We start from the raw sequence: 25,415 nt of genomic DNA on the forward strand, positions 1-25,415 counted from the left end.
AGACAAATCAACACAACCTGAGCAGACGGCTTCTGGAGAAAATGTCTGACTACTCATGCTAGAATGTTAGTTAATTTAGGAGGAAACATTGAACAGGAGGGATGATCTCCTCCTGTGAGGCACAGAAACAGTGAAGGGCAGACTCACATGCCCAGACACCCAAGGCTATTTGAATCAGGTGATAAGCATATGAAGGACTCCTAGTCCAACAAAGATACAAACTAAAGCTACACAAACTGAAATAAGCAAACATTGTTTGAGTATATGAATAAAAACATACCTGATTTAATAAATGTCAGAATGTTCTCAAAGAAGACACTTTCAATTTGTGACATGATGCCTGGACATATTGGCGTATTTTAACACCACAATTTCATTTTTGAGTTCACAAATGAATTAAAATAGGCGGACAATCATATGTGTGTATTTAGTTAGTCAGTGGCTGATACAGCAGCTACAATCGCCGAGCTAGACATAATTAGTGTCCTAATTAAACTAAGCTGCTGTCTAAAATATGACGTTTCTCAATCCACACAAGTTCCATATAATTATAGTTGCACATTACTTACAGTCACATAGTCTCCAAGGCAGAAGTAGATTAGAAAGCAACAAAAAGTGTCCGGTATTGCTCTGTATCATTCAATTTGTGTGCCGAACAAGCTGAACTCAATGAGCTACTGCGGCCACTAGCTGTCGCCAAAAAACAACCACGGCCGCGCTTTGACTTAAAGGTAGCACATGTTAAATTTCATATATATATTTTGGTACTTATGTCACAGGACCCATCAAATAATGAAAAAAAGTATGACGTATACTCTGGAAAATACGTAAATGGATTTTTATTATTTCTTATTTCACATGATTCGGTCAGAGTACGTTTCGGTTTGATGTGGACCGTCTGGAACAGATTACCGATGCTAACTGAGGTTCCACTGTCGTAATTTACTGGCACTTATTCTATGTAAAGAAAAATCTCCATTCATCATTCTGTCTTTCCTGTATGGAACCAGGAGCAAAGATACAGTGCAGTGCAGCCGTTTTGTTTTCAGAGGGCTCAGTCATGCCTGCTGCGGTCAAGATGATCTCTGTGTTGTTATAACATGATGTCAAATGCTTTGTCTCGTCCTTGTAAAACACTTTTTTACTAAAATTGATTATTTGTACGAGACAGTAGGGAATGGGGAATGGGCAGCCAGGACTTCTTCCTGCAGGGAGTAAACACTCTTCACTGGGAATCAAGCAGAGCGTAAGAAGAGTTTGGGCTGGGGATTAAGACCAGACCAGACAAGACCAGACCAGACTGGACAGGGCATTGGTAGAGCCGTCCCAGCAGCTTGTGGCTATGTTGCCCGGCAACAGCGTGCAGTCCGCTTCCTAGAATCAGCCAGTTGCCCTTTGTAGTGTCTTCCAATTGGCCCTGAACTTGTCCTTGTTTGCCAATTAGGAAAGGATTGTGATGACTAGTCTAATCCCGGCCTTGGCATTCCTCCTCTATCTCACAGGCGGATATTTGAAAACAAATAAAATCCGGGAAGTCGCGAGGTTCATCTCTAAATTAAAGAGTTGCGAGGAAGGAATAACACGCCGAGGGTTTTTTGGTTTCCAGAAGCCGCAGCGGCGAGGCCAAAGTGCAACATGGGTTTAAGGAAAAAAGGCCACAGACTGAAAACATGAGGCATGGGCGTGCCTCGCGGAATTCAATTAAGCGAAAGCTCTTGTCAACAAAGCTCTTCATGTCAAGTTTCTTAATGTGAGTGACTTTCTTGGGACCTTTTATTCCCAGTTAATTCAATCGAATGTGGCGAATAAGCAAACTAATCAATGTGCAAACACTTAAGGGAAAACAAAAGCATGTCTGACCCATATAGCTGCATTGAATATTTGGCTTTCCGTCTCAGATGAACTCCCGCAGGGATCACTGCAGAGGATGGAATTCTCCATTTGGTGGTGCAATACTGTAATAATTAAACTCTGCACAATGTCATTCATCCTGACTGGACGACTTCTGATTTCCTTGAAATCCAGTCACAGCTGTGGTATTTAGCAACCTTCCCGACCTACTCCAAGGTTCTGAGTCACTGGACATGAATCAGATGGAGCTTTGTCGGGAAGATCTTACTACTTCCACATTTCTCAACCAATTCAAACCATTCCAACATCAAAATGTTGACTTAATTCAAGACACGGTGCCAATCCATATTTTCCGTAATTCCACATTTTCTGCGATCAAATTCCCATTGAAAATGAATGAAGTTCGACATTCCCCAATTCCAACCATTCCAACATTCATCTCATTCAGGAAAGTTGGACGAACATTTTCACATATCCCAAAAAGCCCCAAAACGTCCTTTGATAATTCCCTGTGATCTTGAGAAATCTTACTATTTTCACTTTTCCCAACCGATTGAAACCATTACAGCATCAAAACATTCAGGCTAACAATTTTCTACATTAAAAATGTCCCACTTTTCCCATAATTCCATGTACAGTGGAACCTCGGTTAGCATTCGCCCTGGTTAGAGTGTTTTTTAGCTAAAATTGAAAAATTACGCCACAATTGTGCCTCGGATTTCATGCATTCTGTGGTTAGCATACAATATGGCACGTGTCTTGTCGTGTTGTTAATACACTGCGTGAGTGCATCTGTATTCTTAATATATATGTATATTTTTAAATCAGAAAACGTCCTTCCTTGTGAGTAGCCTCTTAGCTAGCGAAAAAAAATCTCATCATCCGTCAATGAAGCCATTAGCAGTTGACTCAAAAATGCTACCAAAAAACAAGTTTTTATAGTTTTATAAGTTTAGTGTTACAGTACATGCATAAAACAATTTTAAATGCATATAAATTACGAATGAACGGGCTAAATGAGGTTACTTTTACTTTCATTGAAGACTACTGTTCCCAAAGACACGATGTGGCAGCGAGGCACCACATGGACACCATTTTCGGACCTTCTGGACCGAATTAATGACGGTTAGGGTTCCACTGTACAAGGAAACAAGAACTGGAGGTCGGCTCCATCGCCCGCCTTTGATGTCATCAGCGGTTGACTCCGTAGCTCTTTGCTAACTAACGCAGTTACGCCACAAGTCCCTGCTTTTCTTTTGACCACGGCTTCAAAATAATCCACGATGGAGGCAGAGAAAGTTGCAAATGCCAGCAAAGAATGTGAGAAACACGAGTGAATTCAAGTAATAACTTACGGCAAAACATGAAGGTGGTGTCCGTGTTGATCTCGTGGCCACAGTGGAGGTAAAAGTGACGGTACATGTTCGTATATCCCTTTCATTTGTCATTTATATGCATTTCAAAGTGTTTTCTGCATGTACAAAAGGTGCTTTTGTTAACATATTTGGGTTTCTGGAATGGATTAATTGGATTTACATTACTTCTTATGGGAAAATGTATTTGGTTAGAGTACATTTTGGTTAGAGTCGGACCTTCTGGAACAGATTAATGATGCTAACCAAGGTTCCACTGTATCACGTTCAGCGTTTCCGTATGGCTTCAGCTCTTTAGCATTCAAATGCAGTGTCTACATACTACAGTATTCCTTCTCTATTTTTTATCAGTTAATATTCCCTCTTAGAAAATTGTAACCTGGTATACATTAAACACAGGAAGTGAACAAACTATATGTAATGCGACATGGAGAAGGAGTAGGGTTAAATAAACTCTGCTTCCTACTACTTTTCGGACATGAGGAATTGTGCGCATGTGATGTACTTCACTGTAACTTTGTAGAGCATGTAAAAACAAAGCGGAACCATTACCATAGAGTAGTTGATCCAAAAGCCCCGTGAGGCCTGGAATCCGGAGTTCACTCTGACCCAGATCCTTCTCTCCTCGCAGTCACGTCTTGGGCCTCGCATGGCCTCGAGGGTCAGGACACTGACGTCATGCACCTCCCCCCCCTTCTCAGTCTCTCATTTTTGGAAGCCTGTGCCATCAGGAGTTCATTTAACCCCCGCGTTGGCCACTCCAGCCCTGATACTCTGAAATGGAAACACTACATGACCCCTCAGGTCACAACAAGCCCTTTTGTTTTCTGAAGTAATACATATTTATGTATCAGGCTTTTGGATCTCGGGGTATAACGTTCCCATCTGTGCTGGAGTGAGTTCACTGATACTTACAGTAATCTTACATGATTGTTAGTTATTCTTGCTCAAACCCACATCTCTCCCAAGACCATAAAAACAAGCCAAGGCTTTATGAAAGCGCTCTCATGAGGAAATAATCCAATCTCGGCAATAGCCTTGATGATCCTTTCCAGGTATGTGGGTGTCAGATTGTTGTTCAGATGGTGCTTAAACTGTCACAGGAGCACAAACCTTCTAAGATACTTCCTTCCAGATGCATACAGTAGATTTTTGCTAGCTGCCTTATTTGCAAAGGCCCCTATTACGTAAAAGTGACTTTTTAATGTTGTTCTGTCTCCTGAGAGATGGTTTATGAGCCCCAAATGTGACAAAAATCTATCATTTTTGAGACAAGAAGAAATCCAACAGCTGCTTTTGAAGTTGCAGCTTTTCATGACATCATGAAGGAAAAACCTCCTTCCTCATGGTAATCTGCCCCAGCTAGATAAGCCCAACTTGTGTACTTCCTTAACGCTTTCTAAGTAAAACAGCAGGCTTTGCTACACATCTTAAAATAAGGTTATGCCAACAATGTCAGACAGACATGTGGGGCTGTAACTTTAATTGTTTTGCTTTTCTTTAGCTAATAGGCTAACCTAGCATGATGTTGATGGTCAAATGTAAGTGTAATGTTTGCACTGTAGCTAATGTAGCTATGCTGGTGGTGCTAACGTTTGTGTCCTCTTGTCCCACTCCTTAATGTTATGTTGTTGTATGTTGTTGAGTTGTATATGTAACAAGTGAAAAAAAAAAAGTCCACTATGGCGCTTCAGACAGGCGTGGGCAAACACAGCTCGTTAGTATTAAAGCTACAGACACACACTAATCAGTCTAGTCTTTGGACAACACACTATATTATTGTGAGACCTCTGAAACCTACAGTATATACAATTGCAGAAAGATACTATAATATGGGACCTTCAAAATTGACAGCTAACATAATTTGTCAGCGCATATTTCCACACTCCGGGAGTCATGCCTTGTTGTTGTTTTCATACCCGGCAAGCACATGCCTGCCGTACCTTGCAGTGTTGGCAACATAGTGTTCAGCTTCATCGTAATATTGTGCTGATCTAATCTTGACGTCTCGGTTACGTGGGCCGATGACAGAGCGGCTGGAATTTTTGTGATACGTAGATGGAGTGTCAAATGTACATGAATTGAAAAACAAAAGCTGAATACCTTGCCTAACATGCACAGGTGCTCAGACCACAGCTGCTCTTGCTGACCTTTCGCTCCAGATGGCCGCTATCATGGCCGGTGACTGGATGTACTTAAGATGAATCTATTCAGTCGGGAAGCACAGAACAGTCATGTTAGCCGGTATAAAATGACATCAAAATAATAGAATGCAATCCAGATACAATTAAAAACAGACAGAGTAGTACATAAAAGGTACAGTGGAACGTCAAAGGTTGACTTTGTGGACTATTTTTTGTATTATGGAAGGTGGTGATTATCATTAATATCTGCTGGACGGCTCATTCGGCTTAATTATATCATGCAAACGTCCGTGTGCTAGAGCGAGCATTCCTTGTGCGTTGGCTTTGTGGATTTGTGCCTCAATTAAACTCAGTTAAATTATGTTTTAACGAGGGGGGCTTGGTTTGGATTTTTTTTTCTCCCTTAATAAAAAAAAAAAGTTTCATTTAAAAACTGCATTTTGTGTTCAGTTGCGTTGTCATTGACATACTTAAATTTGTGTGGTGAGCATTTAAGTGTGACAAACATGCAAAAAAAAAAAGAAATCAGGAAGGGGGGGAAAAACACCTTTTCACACTCCTGTATTTGTAATGTGCAAGGTGGCGGTTTTCATTAACAACTGATGGGAAGAAGGTTTCCATTGATTCCATGACAGTACTTCATGCGTGCGCACGAGCTTGTTCATGAGCAAGTGCGCCTTGGCTTTGACTTTGTGGATTATTCTGCATTGTAGATGATTCCAACTGGCAGGAGGAGTAAATGCATTGACAATGTGACACGTCCAGGTTGCGTGCGTGTGCTGTCTGCCCCGGCCCTCTCTCAATCTTAAACGTCATTAAGTGGTTATCATCGCCGCTGCGGTGGGAATGAGCGGCCAAGCCATCGCATCCTGCCAGAGGGGCTGCGTCACTTATCGCCAGGCTCCGTTCCAGTAGTGCTGTAATGTTTAGTCAACCCGATACTGTCGCCACACTCTTCTTACACCATTGTTAGGCCTCGTCATTGTGCCAAGTGTACGATCACTGTGTTTTCAGACATAACACACACTGCTTCTGTGTGAGTGCTTACACTTAAAACGCTGACAGGATGGGCTTTTGTGGTGTATCTGGTCGGTGGTCCGCGCTCTGATCACATCACCGTGTTATTCCCGAGTGTTGATGATGTCCTTAGAGCAGAAGGAAAAGGGAGAAGCTTGGTTATTAACTTGGCTCGTCTTTTTTTTTTCCACTTTCTGTTTCACTTGAGCACAACTCAAGACTTACTTTTTTATAGAGGCGGGAATCACAGAATAACCTTTAAAACAATATTAGTACAGCGTTTGGCACATGATATTCGTGTAACTAACGGGGGAGAAATTCATATAAAAAGCCATTTTAATTGTATGATATAAAAAACAATTATAAAAATAGTGTACATGTATAACACGTTTTAAAGCGATAGGAACCATATTTGGTTACCTAAATGTAAGTTGAAAAGGATGCAGCTTAATGCACTGCACAGCAGTGGAACCGTGTGATTTCTTTTAGCCGGTTTATTTCAAGCATGTAACGCGTTAACATGTGACAAAATTATAATAAAATTACTTTGTAATATTTAGAATTATCTGTATATATATATAATGGAATTAGAGCATATTATTATTAAAATAATTCACTACAGATATTAAAAAAATAATATGTAAAACGCAACAAAAAAGGATTGTAATTAGCAGTTATTAGTTCAGTTTAGCATATATATATAATACTTAATATTATAATAAACATAGTATTTGTAATATTAAGTTATAATCACATTGAATGAAATGAAGGCATATTATTATTAAGTATATTATTATTATTATAAATATCATAAAACTGCTTAGAATTTTGTCAATGAGACACAAGTTTTCGCCTTTGTTGACGTCTCAAGTATTGTTACTAACGCAGAGGATTTGTATGCTCCTCTCCTTTTTCCTTTATTATGTCAGCCCTCTTTTATGTCCTATATCAGTTGTCAGAGCATTTAAAAAAAACCTCTCTCCTCTTTGCACCTCCAGGCTTACAAACAAACAACCGCAATGGCCGACCACTTCGACTGCGACAACTGCAAGGAGTCCCTGTACGGACGCAGGTACATCCAGTCGGACGACAGCCCCTACTGCATCCCCTGTTACGACAGCCTCTTCTCCAACACGTGTGACGAGTGCAAGGAGCTGATCGGCCATGACGCCAGGGTACGTGTTTGATTTGATTTGCCAAAAAGAATAAAACATTGACATGATGATGGTGGTGCCTGAATGCTTTGCTGGCATACACTACGATGTCATGCCCACACACTGCATACAATTGCAGAGATAACACTATCATTCCCTAAACAAAGTATGGAAAGGAAAGGAAATTTAGCAAGCAAATTCTCAGCAATCAACTTCAAACATAATCTGCCCTTAATGGGTCACCAACATGAAGTGGACCAATAAGGACCGAATGATTTGCATTGAGCTGAAGAGGGCCAACGACCTATCAACACCCTCAAGGGCAGCACGTTATAAATGAAGACGTTGTTTTCTTGCCGCTATTATGCGCTATCCAATTTTTTTTTGCACTTGTACAACTTAATAGATGCCGCACATCACATACAAGTTAAAATTAAGGAGTGGGACGAGAGGAAGCAAACGTTAGCAACACTAGCAAGGCTACGTGAGCTGCTGTGCTAACACACTCACATTTGAACAGCAACATCATGCTAGGTCAGCTTATTCACTGAAGAAACACAAAGGCTGTTTTTTGTTTGGGGGGGGGCATGTACACACAGGGCAAGGAGGTTTTTTCTTCATGATGTCATCATGAAAAGCCAGAACTTTTTTCTCAAAAGAGAAAACAAGCGGACACATTTGGTGCTCACAAACAGGCTCCATTTCTGTTAGAACAAGCAAAATGGCGGACCTTTGCCCATATAATTGTTAAAGTCAACAACAACAAAGGTCACTTTTACTCCATGTCATGTTTATTAGCGCTGTTTCGCTCACTAGTCAATACACCAGGGGTGGGGAACCTATGGCTGGGGAGCAAGATGTGGCTCTTTTGATAACTGCAAAAACATCACAGAAATCACAATGTTAAAAATAACATTCAAAATATAACCCAGCCGTCCATTTTCTACCGCAATCCCAGCTGCGTCAGACACCAAAACTCGATTACTGTGGATAATACGGTAGCCCATCCGGGTCATCGAGAGGTCAAGAAGTAAACTTTGCTCCTTTGATCACATAGTCAGCTAGCTAATTCTGCAGAGCAAGAAGAAGATGGCGAAAAGAAAGAAAGATATGGGCTTTGGTGCAAAAGCATGCAGCACCAGAAGTCGCATTAATGGTAAGAAGTATTTCATGTATTATTGGATAGCTTCAGTATAACAATGTTATTAAAAACCACGAGTCAGACACTTACTATATTCTGAAATTGTTGGTCATGTTTTAAAAACATAACCATAACCAAAAATGAACGCTTTTAGTTGTATTCAATGTAAAAAAAAAATATGATGTGGCTCTCACGGAAACACATTTTTAAATATGTGGCTCTCTTGGCCAAAAAAGTTCCCGACGCCTGCCGTACACCAAACCTCCTTCCCTTTTCATTTAGCGAGCAATGAGAGAAGAAAACAATGCCATGTGTTTTGCTGTGACACATTTTGAGTCACTTGGACTTTTTGTGAAAAGAAACCGAGGTCCACACATGCCGTCAGAACCGCGACAGTGACGCAATGCTTGCCAAATAGTGAGCCCATGTTGAGCTGCTTTAACTGCTTTGCCCCTTTGCAACAGTAGCAGGAAACATTAACTAACACAATAAGGCTCCCTTTTGCCTCTTCTAAATGCTGGCGGCCCACAAAAGATTATTTATACTCTTTATGAGGTTAGCCCTTCTTGTAAAGTGCTACCAACGGACCCACGCATCCTGTTCCTGTTCCACCAGGAGCTGTTCTACGAGGACAGGCACTACCACGAGCACTGCTTCCGCTGTTTCCGCTGCGACCGCTCCCTGGCGGACGAGCCCTTCACCAACCAGGAGGACGCGCTGCTCTGCAATGACTGCTACTGCAACGAGTTCTCCTCCAAATGCGTCGCCTGCGACAAGATTGTCATGCCGGGTGAGTGTTGTGTATTTGGTCGTCGGGACGCCTTGAGGTTCCGGTTTTGATGCATGAAATAACCGAAAATATCAAGGAAAAATGTCTGTTTTTGGGTCAAACTGTGACCTTTGTTAAGGCATTCTATCAGGCATCAACTGTCATACAAGGGTAAGTATAAGTTGATATAAAAACAGTAATTTAGATTTAATGACAAAGGTGCATTGTGAAGGTGAATTACATTTCAGTTTTGCATTTTTTTGTCAACATTCTTAACTCACACAAGTGTAAAAAGCGCCTAGTTGCTTTGTACAATATTAGCAGTACAATTCGTAAATACTGTATGTTTTGTACATGTATTTCATTTTTTTATGCTGCTACTGAAGGATGCCAATGATGGCAAAGTGTGCTGATAGCCATAGAACAGGAAATGGATAAAGGACTATAGAAAAGCATATGGTTGCTTAGTACGGTGTGAGCAATACTTGGCTTAAAAATAAGCCACCAACAAAAAGTACCAGTGATGGCGAACATTAATTTTTTTTTACAGTATATATATATGTATATATGTATATATGTATATATATATATGTATATATATATATATATATATATATATATATATATATATATATATATATATATATATATATATATATATATATATATATATATATATATATATATATATATATATATTGTTAATGCTGCCAATGAAGGGTACCAGTGATGGCGAAGAATAAAAGTGTGATGATAACCATAGAGGAGGAAGTGGATCTTACTCTGACATAGGAAATTAACTGACTGAATTAAAATCACAACTCGTCATTAATGCAGGGAAAAAGTTGCTATTAAACTCCACTAGGATTAGTAGTTTGATTTGTTTTTGTTTTGTTTTATTGCACAACTTATTCTTCCAGTCCATTATGTCTCTAAATGGTGTGTTATTTTGTGTTTATTTGTGTTTTATTTATTTTTAGACGGTAGGTATCCCTCTGCATGCGATTAGTGTTGCTATATTTTAGTTTTATTGTACTGTCATTAACTTCTTTTCACACTTGTACGCCAATTAATCATTGCCTGTGCAGTTAAAAATAACTTTTATGATGGTGACAGTTTGACCCTGGAACAGATTAGTTCAATGTCTTATGGGAATTTAGAAATTTTGAAATTGGAACTCTTAGTGTTGGAAAAAAGACTGAATTTAGATACAGTTTGTGTCCTGGATTTCATTCCATTATGCATGTGTGCTTCAGGATGTTGGTGCTGAATGTCGTTTTTTCCAGTACTGTGGTACTGCGATGCGTGTGAGTTTTCCATACGTGATGTCCTCCGTCTGCAGTTACACAGAAAGTAGATAGGGCCCCAGAACTGCAGCGTCATCACTGAACAACCCAGCACGTACTGTAAAGTGAAAAAAACAAGTGGGAGAAGATGGATTATTCAGTGACACAAAGAGGGAAAATTGCATGAATCCATCCTGTACGGCCTGTCGCCAGTTTCCAGCAGCGGTAACCCAATGTGGGGCTTGTGGTATTATGATTTCAAAGAAATTACCAATAAATCAAAATAGCTTTTTATGCATTTGTGCACTTTGAGCGCATTATTCAAGCCGCCCCGTGAAATGACCGCAAAACAAACATTACCAAAAGATTCTTGTGTTCCAATCCAATGAAAGTCTGCCTGTGTTTTTCCGTCGTCCCCAGGTACGAGGAAGCTGGAGTACGCGGGGTCCACGTGGCACGAGGGCTGCTTCATCTGCCACAGCTGCGAGCAGCCCATCGGCTCCAAGTCCTTCATCCCTGAGAAAGACGAGCACTACTGCGTGTCGTGCTACGAGGACAAGTTTGCGCCGCGCTGCACTCGCTGTAAAAAAGTCAGTGAATGCAGTGAAAGACACAATCACGCCAGAAGGGTCTGGCTGGGGTTAAAATACCGAAACCGTACCTGTTAATGACATCCTGGCTGTGTAACAACACTACTTGAAACTTCAGTGGCTGCATAACGCTCGTCAGGATTGCTTATTTACTCACCCATGGGGTGTCCTATTTTTTCACCACTGTATTGGTGTACGCTAACTCTCCTGCTCCTGAACTGAATCTCTATACAGTACCGTTGGGATTACAGGTGTGTCAAGAACGAGTCGTTCAAAACTTCCCAGTTTTTTCCTGAATGGCTACACATCTCCAGTAACTCGTTCACTTACTCACCCCTGTTACTGCTAGCTACATCCAAAAAGGAGGGCCAGGGCGTGATTAAATGTGGGACAAATTAGGTGTGGGGGCGGGGTACCTGTTGTGACAGGTGAATTGAGTTTGGTGAATGAGTTAAAGGGATAGTTAGGATTTGTTGACATGAAGTTGGATGGCATCCCCATCAACTGTGACTCACCCCCCATTTGGTCCCCGGAGTCCAGTTCTGGTCGGATTTCCGTGACGAGGATCATAGTTCCTCTTAGTCATTTAAGTAAAGAGTTTGGCTTCTCAAACCAATATGCATTCATTTGCATCATAAAAATGCCTACTCGATCAAACCTCACAAATGGCTCTGCGTTGTATTTGTCTCCCGCCGTTCTTGTGTATGAGACGAAGACGCTCGCATCTTGTTCCCCTGGGGAACACACACGCAAACAAGATGACCGCAGCGCTCTGTCGATTTCCGATCAGAACTGGACCCGCGGGACCAATTGGGGGGTGAGTCACTGTTGATATAGTCCGCTGCCGATGGGGATGTCATAGAACTTCATGTCAAAAAATCCAAAGTATCCCTTTAATATTGTCACGTTAAAGTGATGGTATGTACAAACGGGGCACAAGCGGCATCAAAGCCACGGTACTTTCATGGCTTACGTGCCGTTGGAAGAAATAACAGGCTGCTCTGTGGATCAATCAGGGTACAGTAGCGTGTCAAACGCCGTCCTACACAGGGATAGTCTATGCAGTGGAAACAGCAAAAACGTACACAGAACCGAACCGAACTGTACTTTGTTGTGGATACCAAGTCTTATGTGTGACATAAAACACACATCTCTGCTTTGGTCTGGACTTGGACCTGGATAGCTTCACTATCGGAATATTGGTCACTTGGGCAACGTTTACCTTCATCCTTGCAGACCTTGGCGAAAGGCGGTGTGACCTACCGGGACGAGCCGTGGCACAAGGAGTGTTTCGTGTGCAGCAGCTGTAAAACGCAGTTGGCCGGCCAGCACTTCACCTCGCGGGACGACAGCCCGTACTGCCTCAAGTGCTTCGGCAGCCTCTACGCCAAGAAGTGTGAGGCCTGCAGCAAACCAATCACAGGCAAGATGATTGTGGCCGTGGTCACGGTTTTATCACACGCTTAACAAATGGCATTAGGGAACATCGCATGATTACATTACTTGCACAATTCAACATCCAAAGAGTCTGGAGTAGGAGTAGGAAGAAGCAGCGCTTATTTAATCCCACCCCATCGCCATGTCTCAATGATGTGTTAGATATAAGTGTGTCAAAGGTCAATTGTGATAGCTGCTCTTCTCATCATGATTGCCAGGTTTCGGCGGGGGGAAGTACATCTCGTTCGAGGACCGCCAGTGGCATCAGCCGTGCTTCACCTGCTCCCAGTGCTCCGTGTCGCTGGTGGGCGCCGGCTTCTTCCCCGATGGGGAGCGCATCCTGTGCCGCGACTGCCACAACAGCCGATAAAGAACCCCCGAAATCCTGCTTCCACTCGTGTCACAGCCTTTTTGCCTGAAGCCAAAGTCGTTACCCGGCAAGGTAAAATCAGGCCAACGAATGCAAAAAATGGTATTGTATGGACCACCACACAGCTTTGCTGCTTCTGTAGTGCCTTAAAGCAACATGATAGTCGGCATTTTTAAGAGGCGGGACTCTGGTGTAGTGCAGTTTATCCTCTGGAACTGCATTTTGAATGTTTGCTTTCTCTCACACGATCAGTTATCGCCACCATCATCATCATCATCATCATCATCATCTATACGAATTTATACTACTTTGTCAAAAAAAAAAAACCTAAAGGAAAAATCATTATGAGCTTTACAATAAGGGCAGCCTTTTGGATGGTGTATAAATTGGTTATTAACATGGTTGGTAATGCTTTATAACCGGGGTGACCAAAGTGCGGCCTGGGGGCCATTTGAGGACGCAGCTGGGGTTTTTTTTGGTCCCACGGCACATTCTTAAAAATATCATTTTTATTATCTTCCTAAATGGAAAAGTCAGCAGTAATTTTACAAGAATAAAGTCAAAATATTAAGAGAAAATCTCACAAAAAAGTTATAATTTTATGACAATAGCGTTGTATTAATATGACTATGAATATCATTTAATTAGCATAAGGTTTAAATATTTAAAAAAAACTTCAAAAAATTGAAATATTTTTAAAAGTTGGAATATTACGAGAAGCAAACAAAACAACGAAATAAGTTCTTTGCGGAAAAAGTTATAATGTTACGAAAATAAAGTCAAAATATTTGGAAAGTTTAAAAAAAAACAGCAGAAATAGAAATAATAAAAAAAAAAAATGAGCAAAATATTAACAGAAAAAAGTTGTATTCAAACGGGAAAAAAAGTAGCAATTTGATGAGAATAAACTTGTAAAATTATGAGGAAAAATAATGTAATTTTAGTAGCATGGAGTTGAAATTTTAAAGAAAAATACTTTATTTTTTAAAAGCTGTAATATTGTGAGAAACAAACAAAACAAAATTAAGTTGGAATTTGTGGAAAATCAGGTTGGGGAACTGTTATACTTATATAATGATAGATTTTGTAATATGGGAACAAAGTCCAAATGTTATGGGAATAAACTCATAATATTACGAGAAGAAAACGGACAAAGATTATTTAAAAAGAAAGTTGAAATATTTGGCCAATTGAAAAAAGTAAAAATGGGGAAAAAAGGCCGAAGTTCACACAAATGATGTGCATTTTTTTCTTGGAATATATAACTTGTTAGTATATCTGCATGTGTTGGTTTACAAAATACATGCATCCTTTCATTTTTCACTATGTGGCCCTCGCTGGAAAAAGTTTGGACACCCCTTCTTTATGAAGACGTAACCCACTCTTATAAGTGTGTAAACCCTTTATGAGAGTACCTATCAAAGTTATTAACTACGTTGATCATGCTTTTAGTCATATGATATGCTGGTGATCGCCTGAAACACCTAATTGTGAGCCTAATGGTGAAAATGATAGTTTATAACTGTTTATTGAGGATTTACAAAGCGTTTATAACAGCATGATGAACTTACTAATGGCCAATTTATATAAGAGATTGCAAAGTGGCGCCAAACTTTCCATCGGTTTGGATGTACTGTACGTCATGATCAGTAAAGTGAATTTGCACTTCTGGACTAAGATAGTCTACTGCTACCATTGTTGCGTGCACATAAACACACACAGTACAATACAAAAAAAAAAAAAACACCGCACAAAACCACTTTTTTGTCATTTTTCTGATTGCTGAACGATGCTTATTTTTTATTTAAATTTTCCTGCTCCTTTTGTACGATGAAACTTCTTTTCTTTTTTAATCACCATCTCTCTAAGGGAACATTTTTACATTTTATCCCGTAACACCTGACCATGCTGGCACTCGTCCTGTGATACCATTTTGTCCCTCAAGAGGTGCTAGTGAGCGCTTGAAGTGCTGACTTGACAATCGTCATTATTTGTTTCTCCACATGTGGCAAAGTTCTGTTCCAACTGGAAGAACGTCAAAAGTCAAGTTCAGCTAGCTAGCCCGGAATGCTTGTGTTTGCTCTTAAATACTCGGACACCAATTATTCTGGTACTCTGCTGCCCCCTTTAGGTCTGGAGCCTTTTCCACGGTTGCTTCCAGATTAAACCTAGAAGCATCCAGCAATTATAACCTAAAGAGGCTGCCTTACTTTGATGTGTCATGTCAGCGTATGCATGTCTTACTTTATTTTTGTGTACTTGTCTTATTTTTCTCTCCTTTTTTACATTTTTGTTATTGTAACGTATGTGACAAAAGTATTACAAAATCTATATATTTCATCATTTCAGCTTTGATGCTGGTGAGTCAGAGTTGGCAAATGTGCTTTTTTTTTTAATAAGAAGAAAAAAAAGAGACGTCATGGAGGCGTTTTATCGGTATGATGTTACTGTAAATCCAAAATGTCAACGAATCCTGCAGTGGTGGTGAGTTGTGTTTGTCGGTGGCAAATAAAGGGAGTAAAGCATTTGTGCTGTCTGTCGTGGTGTGGTTGCAGTGAACTGGCCGTATTTCAGGAGGTAAGAACTGCTTTTCAGTTTCAGAACGAAAAAGTATTAAGGCCACATTGGAAAAAAAAATGAGATTTTGAGAATAAAGTCGTAAATTTACGAGAATTAAGTCGTAAATGTACAAGAAAAGAAGGTGTAAATTTACGAGAATAAAGTCATAAATTCACGAGAAAAAAAGGATTTATATTGCCTTTGCCCGAAGGTCACTTAAGTCCCCCGTGTTCATCGCGGTCTCAGGCAATGCTTGTTAGGATGGAGCAATAAAATAATCTGCCATTTCAAAAATAAAGTTGTAAATTTACGAGAACATAGTTGTAAATTTAAGAGAATTAAGTCCTAAATTTACAAAAAAAACTTTTTTTCTTGTAAATTTCAGAAGTCTTTTTCTACGACAGAGTATTAGGGCCACATTGAAAAAAAAATCAGAGATTTCAAGAATATAAATTAAGTGGGAAATTTTTGAGGAAAATAAGTAATGCCTGTTAAGATGGAGTATTAAAATAATCTACGATTTAAAGAATAAAGTCGTAAATTTAAGAGAATAAAGTCCTAAATTTACAAGAAAAAAATTCAGAATATTACAAGAATAAAGTAAGAAATTTACAAGAATAAAATCATGACCTCACGAGAAAAAAAAAGGTGTAACATTACACCTTTTTTTCTTGTAAATTTAGGGCTTTATTCTCTTCAATTTAGGACTTTATTCTCGTAAATGTATGACTTCATTCTTGTAAATGTACGACCTTTTTTCTCTTAAATGCACAACTTTTTTTCTCGTAAATTTACGACTTTATTCTCAAAATCTCCGATTTTTTTGCAATGTGGCCCTAATACTCCGCCATAGAAAAAGAGGAGGTATTGGTGTGTTTTCTGTGGTGGACTTAAAGCGACAGCAAGCTCATATTCCCAAGTGTCTAAACACAGACACACTGCCATGTTTGTACTTGGTCAACTGTTTTACCACCTTCATGGAGCGCACACACACACACACACACACACACACACACACACAGAATAACAGATGCACACTCCTGTTGGTAAAACTCCCCGCCGCCCTTTCAGATTTTTTCACCAAAAAAGGAAATGGAAAACTCATAGCTGTTGGGGGGGCAGGGGGGAGTGTGGGAGAGAGGAAGGAGGATGTTCACATCTGGAGTTGCTCCACGACACTTTGAGCAGGGCAGGGGGCGGAGGGTCAGGAACAGCAGCGCTTGTCCCCCCCCCCCTTTTTTTGGAATTATTGACAGGAGGCCGGCAGGGTCATCAAGGGCAGATGCTAATGTTAGCATGTAGCTAACATTACAGTGACAGTGCACTTGCAGGCCGTCATGTGCATGCCAGATAACCAATAGTGATGTGTCGGTCGTGAATGAATAGGCTCTAAGAGCCGGCTCTTTGAAATGAACGACAGGATCTGGTTCGGGTCGTTGGGCGGGGTTAAACACGCTGTGGTTCTCTTCGAGCTGATTTGTCCGTGACAAATTAGCATGAAGAGATTTGACCTAATTTGTCTATTGAGTTGAGGAGCCACACGGGAGACGAAAGAGCCGGCTCCTTTTAGTGAGCTGATCCAAAAGAACCGGCTCTCTAAAAAGAGCCTAAATTTCCTCCACAAATCAACAGGAGGCGCTAAAACCACTAACATGGGAAACTTGATTCCTTTTACTGACTCGAGTTGTTATGAGTCACTCACTGAAGTGAATCGGGTACTGAGTCACTCTTCACAAAGCACAAAGAACAGCAAGTTCGGCAGCAGAGCTGTGAGCCAGTGAAACTCGAGTCTTCGACAAGTACCCATGAGTCAGTGAAACACGAGTTTTCGTCGAGCATCGACGATGCAGCTCGGGTCGGAAAGGGAAAGGAGAGTTGATATGAGGCAAGGACCACATCTGTTGCTTTTTCCACGGAGCGAATGCATTTATACATATGACATGTTTTTTTTAATTTGATCGATCGATTCGTTGGTGACTCGCACATCTTTACTAACAGTCCATTTTAGAAGCTTTTGTGTGAAAGGTAATTGGGGAAAAAGTTGATGGCGTTACTACTAAACATCAAAAAAGTGAACAAAACTATAAAAATAACATATCATGGTGCAATTTTCCAAGGATTATTCCTCCAGAGCAAAGTATTAACAGCCTTTTAAGAATTATTTTGAATGATATAGAGGTACTTTATCCGGATCATGCCCACATGTTCCATGGTCACGTTTATCATCCCACTTCAAGGTAAGTATAATGACTTCAAATTGTTTGAATTCAACTTAAAACACTCAGCTGTCACTTTAAAGTACCCTGGTTTCTATCAGAAAACTTGTTTTAATTACTTCACTGGTCTCTAATATCTATATGGTTATGTTTTGTGATGGTTTATAGTGCACTTTATTGCTAATGTGCAACGTAAAAGTTTGTTTTACTAATATTGTTCAATTAATGCATGTATAGCTCCCTCTTGTGGTCAGGTTTTTTACTTACATCGATCCCTCAGTGCAGCACGCGTATAATACTTTAAATCTGCATGCATTCTCTGGACAGTCTTTCTTAAATGACTTTCAGAATAATGTAATGCACTGCTGTATACATATTACCAGTTGCTGTCATTTATTGTCACTTATTGTCACTTATTGTACTTATTTTACATATATTATATGGTGCTGCAACGTTCAGTTGCAATGCCTTCACCTGTTTCTGTGTTAGTTGTGGAAATACCTTTACCAAAAAAAAACAAACAGCAGATTTGTTAAAAGTGTGGAACATAACTTCAACAACACGTTGTTGACCTTTTAACAACTTTTTTTAGGAATTTCTGGAAGTGCACTTTTGAACATTTCCAAAAGAGGGCAGCAGAAAAACACTCAAATGGCGCTATGAGATTTAAAAAATACACAGTATGCTGTATATGCAGTACATACATATACAGTATGCTGTATATGCAGTACGTACACATACAGTATGCTGTATAGACGGTACATACACATACAGTATGCTGTATATACAGTACATACACATACAGTATGCTGTATATGCAGTATATACACATACAGTATGCTGTATATGCAGTATATACACATACAGTATGCTGTATATGCAGTATATACACATACAGTATGCTGTATATGCAGTATATACACATACAGTATGCTGTATACTGTTACCAATTTTACCTTTTACCAATCTTTCATTCTTTCTCCTGTGAAATAAGTCAAAAAGTTGAACAATTCGTTTTATTTGGAGTGAATACAAGCAGTTGCAATGCTTGGGGACAACCTTGATTTAACCTTTTTCACCTTCTGTTGACTTAATTGCACATTAAAACCACTGCAATGTAGGTAGAAATACTGTATGCTATGTAATTACATAGAGTTAAAACAAATAGATGTGTTTGACTCTGACTTTGCGCTGCAGGCACTACTGTGGCCCCTCGTTTAGCCGCCTTACTTTTATTGATCTCTGAAAACAAACGACCCCTCAGCCTTTGACGCCAAACTAAAGTCGCCCAGTGTTGAAATCAGTGTTAACGACTGACTTCACCAAAAGTCTTGACAACAAAAGCAGGATATTCCCAATTATTAATGCAGACTATTTGTGAGCAAGTGGAAATGTGTCCTTAATGGATTGCAGAGCACAGATCAGGGTCACACCGTGAGCCAGGGCTGTTTGCAAAAAGAAAACATTTAAATATGGTCCAGTCCCTCAGCGAGTCCTCCATGTGAACTTGGATTTAGATTTTTTATTTTGCTTGATAGGAATGACGAAAAGCGTCGGGAAATTGTATGAATAGTATAAACAGTCATGATTTAAAAGGACACCCATGGAACAATGTTACAGGTCTGTGTAACAATAAAGTGCAGCACTGAGCTCATCTCCGCGGCAACCAAGCATCAACACAGAGCGCTCGAGAAAGCCTAAGGCTCAAAAATGATAATAAATATCGTATAATACAATTACAAAAGGACACCCGCACATGTGCTATCTGAGTTTTACATTGTAAACGTGCAGGGCAGGGATCTGCAACCCACGGCTCTGGAACCGCATGCTGAGGCTCCAGCTGGTTTATGCTTCCATGTACAGTCGTCCCTCACGACACCGCGGTTCAAACATCGCACCCCCACTCTATCGCGTTTTTTCACAAAATAATTCAGTAATAAATGACCGTCATTTTGTGGTCAAATATGAACAATTATTCGCTTAAATGCATATTTAATGCATAAAAATAACATAAAAAATGCATATTTAAGCAAATTGTACTTAATCTTGGCCTAAATTAAGCATTTTCAAGCATAAAAATGGCGAAATGAACTAACTGAACTACAATGCACATATAAGGCAGAAGCAAGCATTTGAATTGTGAATGTAGTACTCCACATTGGCCATTAGGTGTCGGTGTTCGGTGAGACAAGGGCCCAACGTGATCACCAGAAAAGGTTTAAATGATCTCCGAACAGGCACAATAATAATAACATAATAATCATAACAATAACACGGGCTACTGCTGGGGCCTAAACCCACGACAAGATAAAACTCAACACTGAAGAGCCGACATCACTTCCTGTCCTTTACACATCTGTCCGCCCGCCATTAAGGCCCACTAGGGAACACATTTGCTGTGACACACATGAACAGGAGTTTTATTTACATCTTAAATGGCTTATTTATTCTTATTACGTCTACTATATTAAATAATACGAGTGTAAAGCCATTTCAAGCAGCTGTTGCAATACTTGGATGCCACTGCAGGAGGTCCGCTGTCCAGGAAAAACAACAAGGGACTGCTAATGTGCAAGTCTGTTATCTAATTTATGTCTAATATGTCTTATTTTCTCTGATTCTATCTACTATATTGGGTAATACAAATGTAAAAGTGACTATACGGGTGTTATTTCATTTCTGCAGACTCTAATAATGTTAAAAACCGTATTCAGAAGACTGTAAACTGGTTTTCTATGCCATAACTTCAAAAATATTCCATTTATTAATATTGGATCCTACTTTGCGGAAATTCAATTACCGTAGTTGAGTCTGGAACCAATGAACCACGAGGGACAACTGTAGTCACTACGCCTTTCTTCCGTCACGAGCCTTTCGAAGTTCTGTGTCGGGAATGAAGCGTGTGCCGTGTTAAGGCCGGTGTTTTCTGGTGAGTCAACTCTGACAATTCATGATGTTGGTCAGCTATTTTGCTTGTTAGCTTCCTTTGATGCTGTGCCAACTAAAGCGACACAGAGAGTGGCACTAGAAATGGAACTAACTGGTGAGTTACAACACTTTTATTGCAAATGTTGATCTGAAATCGGTGGTGGAGGCTTAAGAAAGGGCTTAAGAAACATGACTGGCTGCCAGGTGGCAACAGCTGTGGCTCCTCACTCCGCCAGGAAGGCAGAAAAGGAACGTGACAAATTGCTTAAGGAAACTATATACAGTATGTAGCGTTACCTTGAATGTATTTGTCAAATAGGTTTTTCCAAGTGTGTTTTAAATTGATGAAAACGGGCCCAAATGGGTCTTTTGATGCTACAGGCTGCCGACGCATTGTAAATAAATTAAAGGGCAAATCACAAAATCTTTCAAGGATCTTCAGAAATTTTAGTAAAACATATCAGCATCACTACTGGCAATACTGGTTTTACCGGTTTTACCATGAATTCCACATTTGGTCCTTGTACAACTGGAGCAGGAGCCCGGTTTGCATTGTAAGCAGAAAGTCGAGCCGGTTTTTGGTGAACGTTGGCCTCCGCCCTCCGGGTTGGGAGTGAGGTCTTGTCCCAGGTGGAGGAGTTCAAGTATCTCGGGGTCTTGTTTGAAGGTCTTGTGAAGGTTGGAGCATGAGGTCAACAGGCGGTCGCTGTACCGGACCTGTAGTGTCGGGGTGAGGACAGAGGCATAGCTTTCAATTTACCGGTCCATCTGTGTTCCCACCCTCAACTATGAGCTTTGGGTTGTGACAGAAAGAACGAGATCGCAGATACAAGCGGCTGAAATGCGTTTCCCCCGTAGGGTGGCTGGACTCACCCTAAAAGATAGGGTGAGGAGCTCGGTCATCCGGGAGGTGCTCAGGGTAGAGCTGCTGCTCCTTCACATCAAGAGGAGCCAGTTGAGGTGGCTCGGGCATCTAGTCCGGATGCCTCCCAGACGCCTAACTGGTGAGGTGTTCCGTGCATGCCCAGCCAGGTTAAGGCCCAGAGGCAGACCTAGGACATGTTGGAGGGATTATGTCTCACAGCTGGCCTTGGAACGCCTTGGTGTCCTCCCTGTGGAATTGGAAGAGGTGGCCAGAGACTGGAAAGCCTGGACCTGCCTGCTGAGACTGCTGCCCCCGCGACCCAGACCCGGACAAGCGGTAGAAGATGGTTGGTTGGTTGGATGGTTGGTTGGTTGGTTGGTTTAGCAGAAATTCACCCAGAAGTTAGAAGAAGATGTCATCCATGCCACATATGAGGCATGCCATCCTTACGGGTCTAACGTAGGGAAAGCGTCATTGTTGCTGGTGGAAATCAAAATGAAACAACAGTGGACGAACTTAAAAACCACCAAGACGCTTCATTCATATGAAACGAAGCCATCAACAGAAAACAGGAAAGGTCAGACAGGATTCATCATCATCCATCCATACATTTTCTACTGCTTATCCGGGTCCAGGTTTTAGGTTGGGGTTTTTTGCTGATCTTTTATCTGGTGTTGTGTTGTGTAGATATATAGCAACTATAGCCACTTAATGACAGTATTTTCATGAACATAACAATATAGCCACAACCTTGTTGCCTCAGTAGGTTAAATGACATCTTAACAAGCCAGCACGGTATGTGGTCATTGTCAATAATCGCAATGTAAACAGCAAGTTAAAGTTCGGGCCTCCCGCCAACCACTCTTTCCAATTGAATGGACCCAGTGTTCGCCAGCCCCTCCCTCCCCCTGTCCTCTATAACTGCTGCCATCTCAGAGAGGCGGCTTGTCTTCAGCGTCTTCTATCTGCTGCCCCTTCAATTAGATAAGGACACAGAGAGGCGCGTTGGCAGGGAGGTGTGTGTTATGGCAAGGCTGCGAGCTGCCACTGCTGAGGTCATGCCTTATAAGGGAAGTGAGGCACGACTGTTTCCCCCCGAGAACCCAGAAACACAAGCGATTAGGCTGGCTGATCTGTCCAAGGTTTACAGGCTGGTGAGGATCAAAAGCTGCTGGGAGACCACCTGGAACCTCTCTTGGCAGCGGAGGTGGCCTGTGGAGGGTCGAGGGACTCTGGGAAAAGCCACTGTGCCTCATCTCTGTGAGAACTCTCTTTTTTCATGTGAAGATGAGCGGCCGGGATGAGGAAATCTTGCAAATCCTAAGCATCTTGGTTGGTCTCGACCTCCCACGAAAGATACTGGACACAATCTGGAAACGACCTTACATTCTTTGAATGTCTCTTAGTTTAATTTTGTTTTGTCTTCCATGCAGCTACTGGTGTGAACTCTGACCTCAGACATTTCAAATGTCGCGTTTTTCACAGTTTTTCAATGATTTTAAAAACGCATTAGAGGTCCTTCAGTGGTGAATTACAAGTGTGTTGTCCAAAATCCAGCCTTGATGCTGGGATTTAGAAAGTCTTTTCGTAAGCCTTATTGGGAACACTCCATTTTGTGTGTCTGTAGCTTTAATGCTAATGAGCTGTGTTCCACACCTGTCTCCGACAGAGTGTATGGCTTTACTTTTTATATACAGTCGTCCATTGCTACATCGTGGTTCGAACATCGCTCCCCACTCTATCGCGGGTTGTGAAAGATTGATTCATTTATTCATTTATGAATGATCGCTGTTTCATGGTTGACGATGGACTATTATTAGTCAAAAAATACTGAAAGCCAAGTTATATGTCGTATTCTGGTCACTAGGCATCAGTAATGTTACATTACATTACCTTCACACTCCATGTAGTCTCACATGACATAGAGAAAAAAAAATTCTCCTCTCATTCCATGTGGAAGTGGTACGTTTTTGGCTTCATACTTTATCCTCCTTACCCACTCTGTTTGAAACACTTTCTGAAGTTTTGAATAAACAAATTGGCGGCTTACTAGTTAGCTCGGTAGCATGCTATGTATAAAGTGGCGGCCTTCTCTTGTGTCCCTGCAGTCATCCTGTAGCCTGCGCATTAACGTTGCATGTGGTGTAAACAAAGAACAATAGGAGTATAAGGGTGACTGTAGGGGTGTTAATTCATGTCCAAAAGGCTCTAATAATGGAAAAAAAAATGTATTAAGAAAGAAAATCAGAAACAGATTGTTGTAACTACGAAAATACTCTGTTCATTAATATTGAATCTGGTTGAGTCCGGAACCAGTTAACCGTGATAAATGAGGGACGACTGTATACACTGGAACTCTGCTTGTCCAAAGTAATTACTGGGTTTCACGTGACGTCACATCCAGTTGTAGTTGGCCCCGCCTCAAAGACATGTGCGGCAAAGCATAATTGTAAACTATAAGTCAAGTCAAATCAGGGCAAAAATGCCACATACATGCGCTGTTCTCGCATGTGAAAATCGCTCAAATATGTATTTCGAAAACAATATTACTAAGATAGTCCATCATAACAAGAAAAAAGTTCAGGAAACACCCAAAAAACACTAAGAAGCCGCCTTTTGTGACGCTCTCGTCGAGTGGAGCAGAGTGTCGACGCGCTCCAGTTTGCAGTGAGCAACAAGCAGCAACATTTATACTCAAAGTTAAAACTTTGTTGGAACTCAAAAATGTGAAATTGAGAAAGAATTGCCTCATATCGGAAAACTACAGATTGGGAATTTCTTCATACTGCTTCATTTAAATGTTCCAACTGTAATATTATTAACTGTAATATTATTAATAAACAAATGAGTAAACAAATGAATATACCGCCAAGATTAGAAAGCATTACTTTCATCTGCTACATTCATTCTGACGTGGAAGAAAAGCTTTCACTGCTGCTTGATCATCTTGTTTTCAAATATTTTATGTCTTCATGCATCACACCATGTACACTCACACCATTGGAGACACTTTCATCTGCCAAATATTGTAACAACATACTGAGTGTGTATGTTGGCCGAGGCCATTGAACTGTATAATGGGAAGAGACGCCAATGCCTGTAGTTCATGTGGTTGAAACCCAGCGATAGATGCCATATATCACATACAACAACGTAACATCATGTGGGACAGGAGGACACAAACATTAGCACCACTAGCATAGCTACGTGAGGTACAGTGCTAACATTACACTAGTATTTTAGCAGCAACATCATACTAGATTGGCCTTTTTGATGAAGAAAAACGAAATGACCAAACTTACAGCTCCCACGACTGTGGCTGACTGACAGCTACTGTAGTTAGCTGAGGTCCAAGCTTGGCTTTAGAATGTGCAGTGAGGCCCACCTTTTTCCTTTTTTTTTCTTTTTACCAAACTGTCATCCGTGAAGCCGTAGGCGTATACGCGGGGCGGGCTCATCTACCTAGGGGCCAGTCTGAGGGAGAAGGAGGTTTTTCCTTCGCAACATCATGAATAGCCGCAACTTCATAAATTGAGTGCCTCTCAAAAGTGAAGCAAACAAGTGAGGGAGAGCTCACGCTTGGTGCTCATAAACCACCTCAAGGGTCACAGTACTGTAGAAGATCATTAAAAAGTCACTTTTGCATATAAAGAGAACTTTAAATTTCTTTGGCACAGACAAATACTGTATGCCTTAAATTCCGGTTTATAAGCCG

General features: G+C 40.8%; 1 protein-coding gene across 1 annotated transcript in view; it reads left to right on the top strand.

Moving 5' to 3' along the window:
• Positions 1–15,659, top strand: part of fhl3a (four and a half LIM domains 3a) — a 38,690-nt gene extending 23,031 nt beyond the window's left edge. Inside the window, exons 2-6 of the mRNA XM_054782006.1 lie at positions 7,384–7,560; positions 9,296–9,470; positions 11,156–11,325; positions 12,562–12,748; positions 12,981–15,659. Of these exons, the coding sequence (XP_054637981.1) occupies positions 7,405–7,560; positions 9,296–9,470; positions 11,156–11,325; positions 12,562–12,748; positions 12,981–13,132 (840 nt within the window). The 5' untranslated portion in view covers positions 7,384–7,404 and the 3' untranslated portion in view covers positions 13,133–15,659. The remainder of the gene's footprint in view (positions 1–7,383; positions 7,561–9,295; positions 9,471–11,155; positions 11,326–12,561; positions 12,749–12,980) is intronic.
• Positions 15,660–25,415: the final 9,756 nt, after the last annotated feature.

This window comes from Dunckerocampus dactyliophorus, chromosome 7 (genome assembly GCF_027744805.1).
Source record: "Dunckerocampus dactyliophorus isolate RoL2022-P2 chromosome 7, RoL_Ddac_1.1, whole genome shotgun sequence".
Classification (NCBI taxonomy): Eukaryota; Metazoa; Chordata; class Actinopteri; order Syngnathiformes; family Syngnathidae; genus Dunckerocampus; species Dunckerocampus dactyliophorus.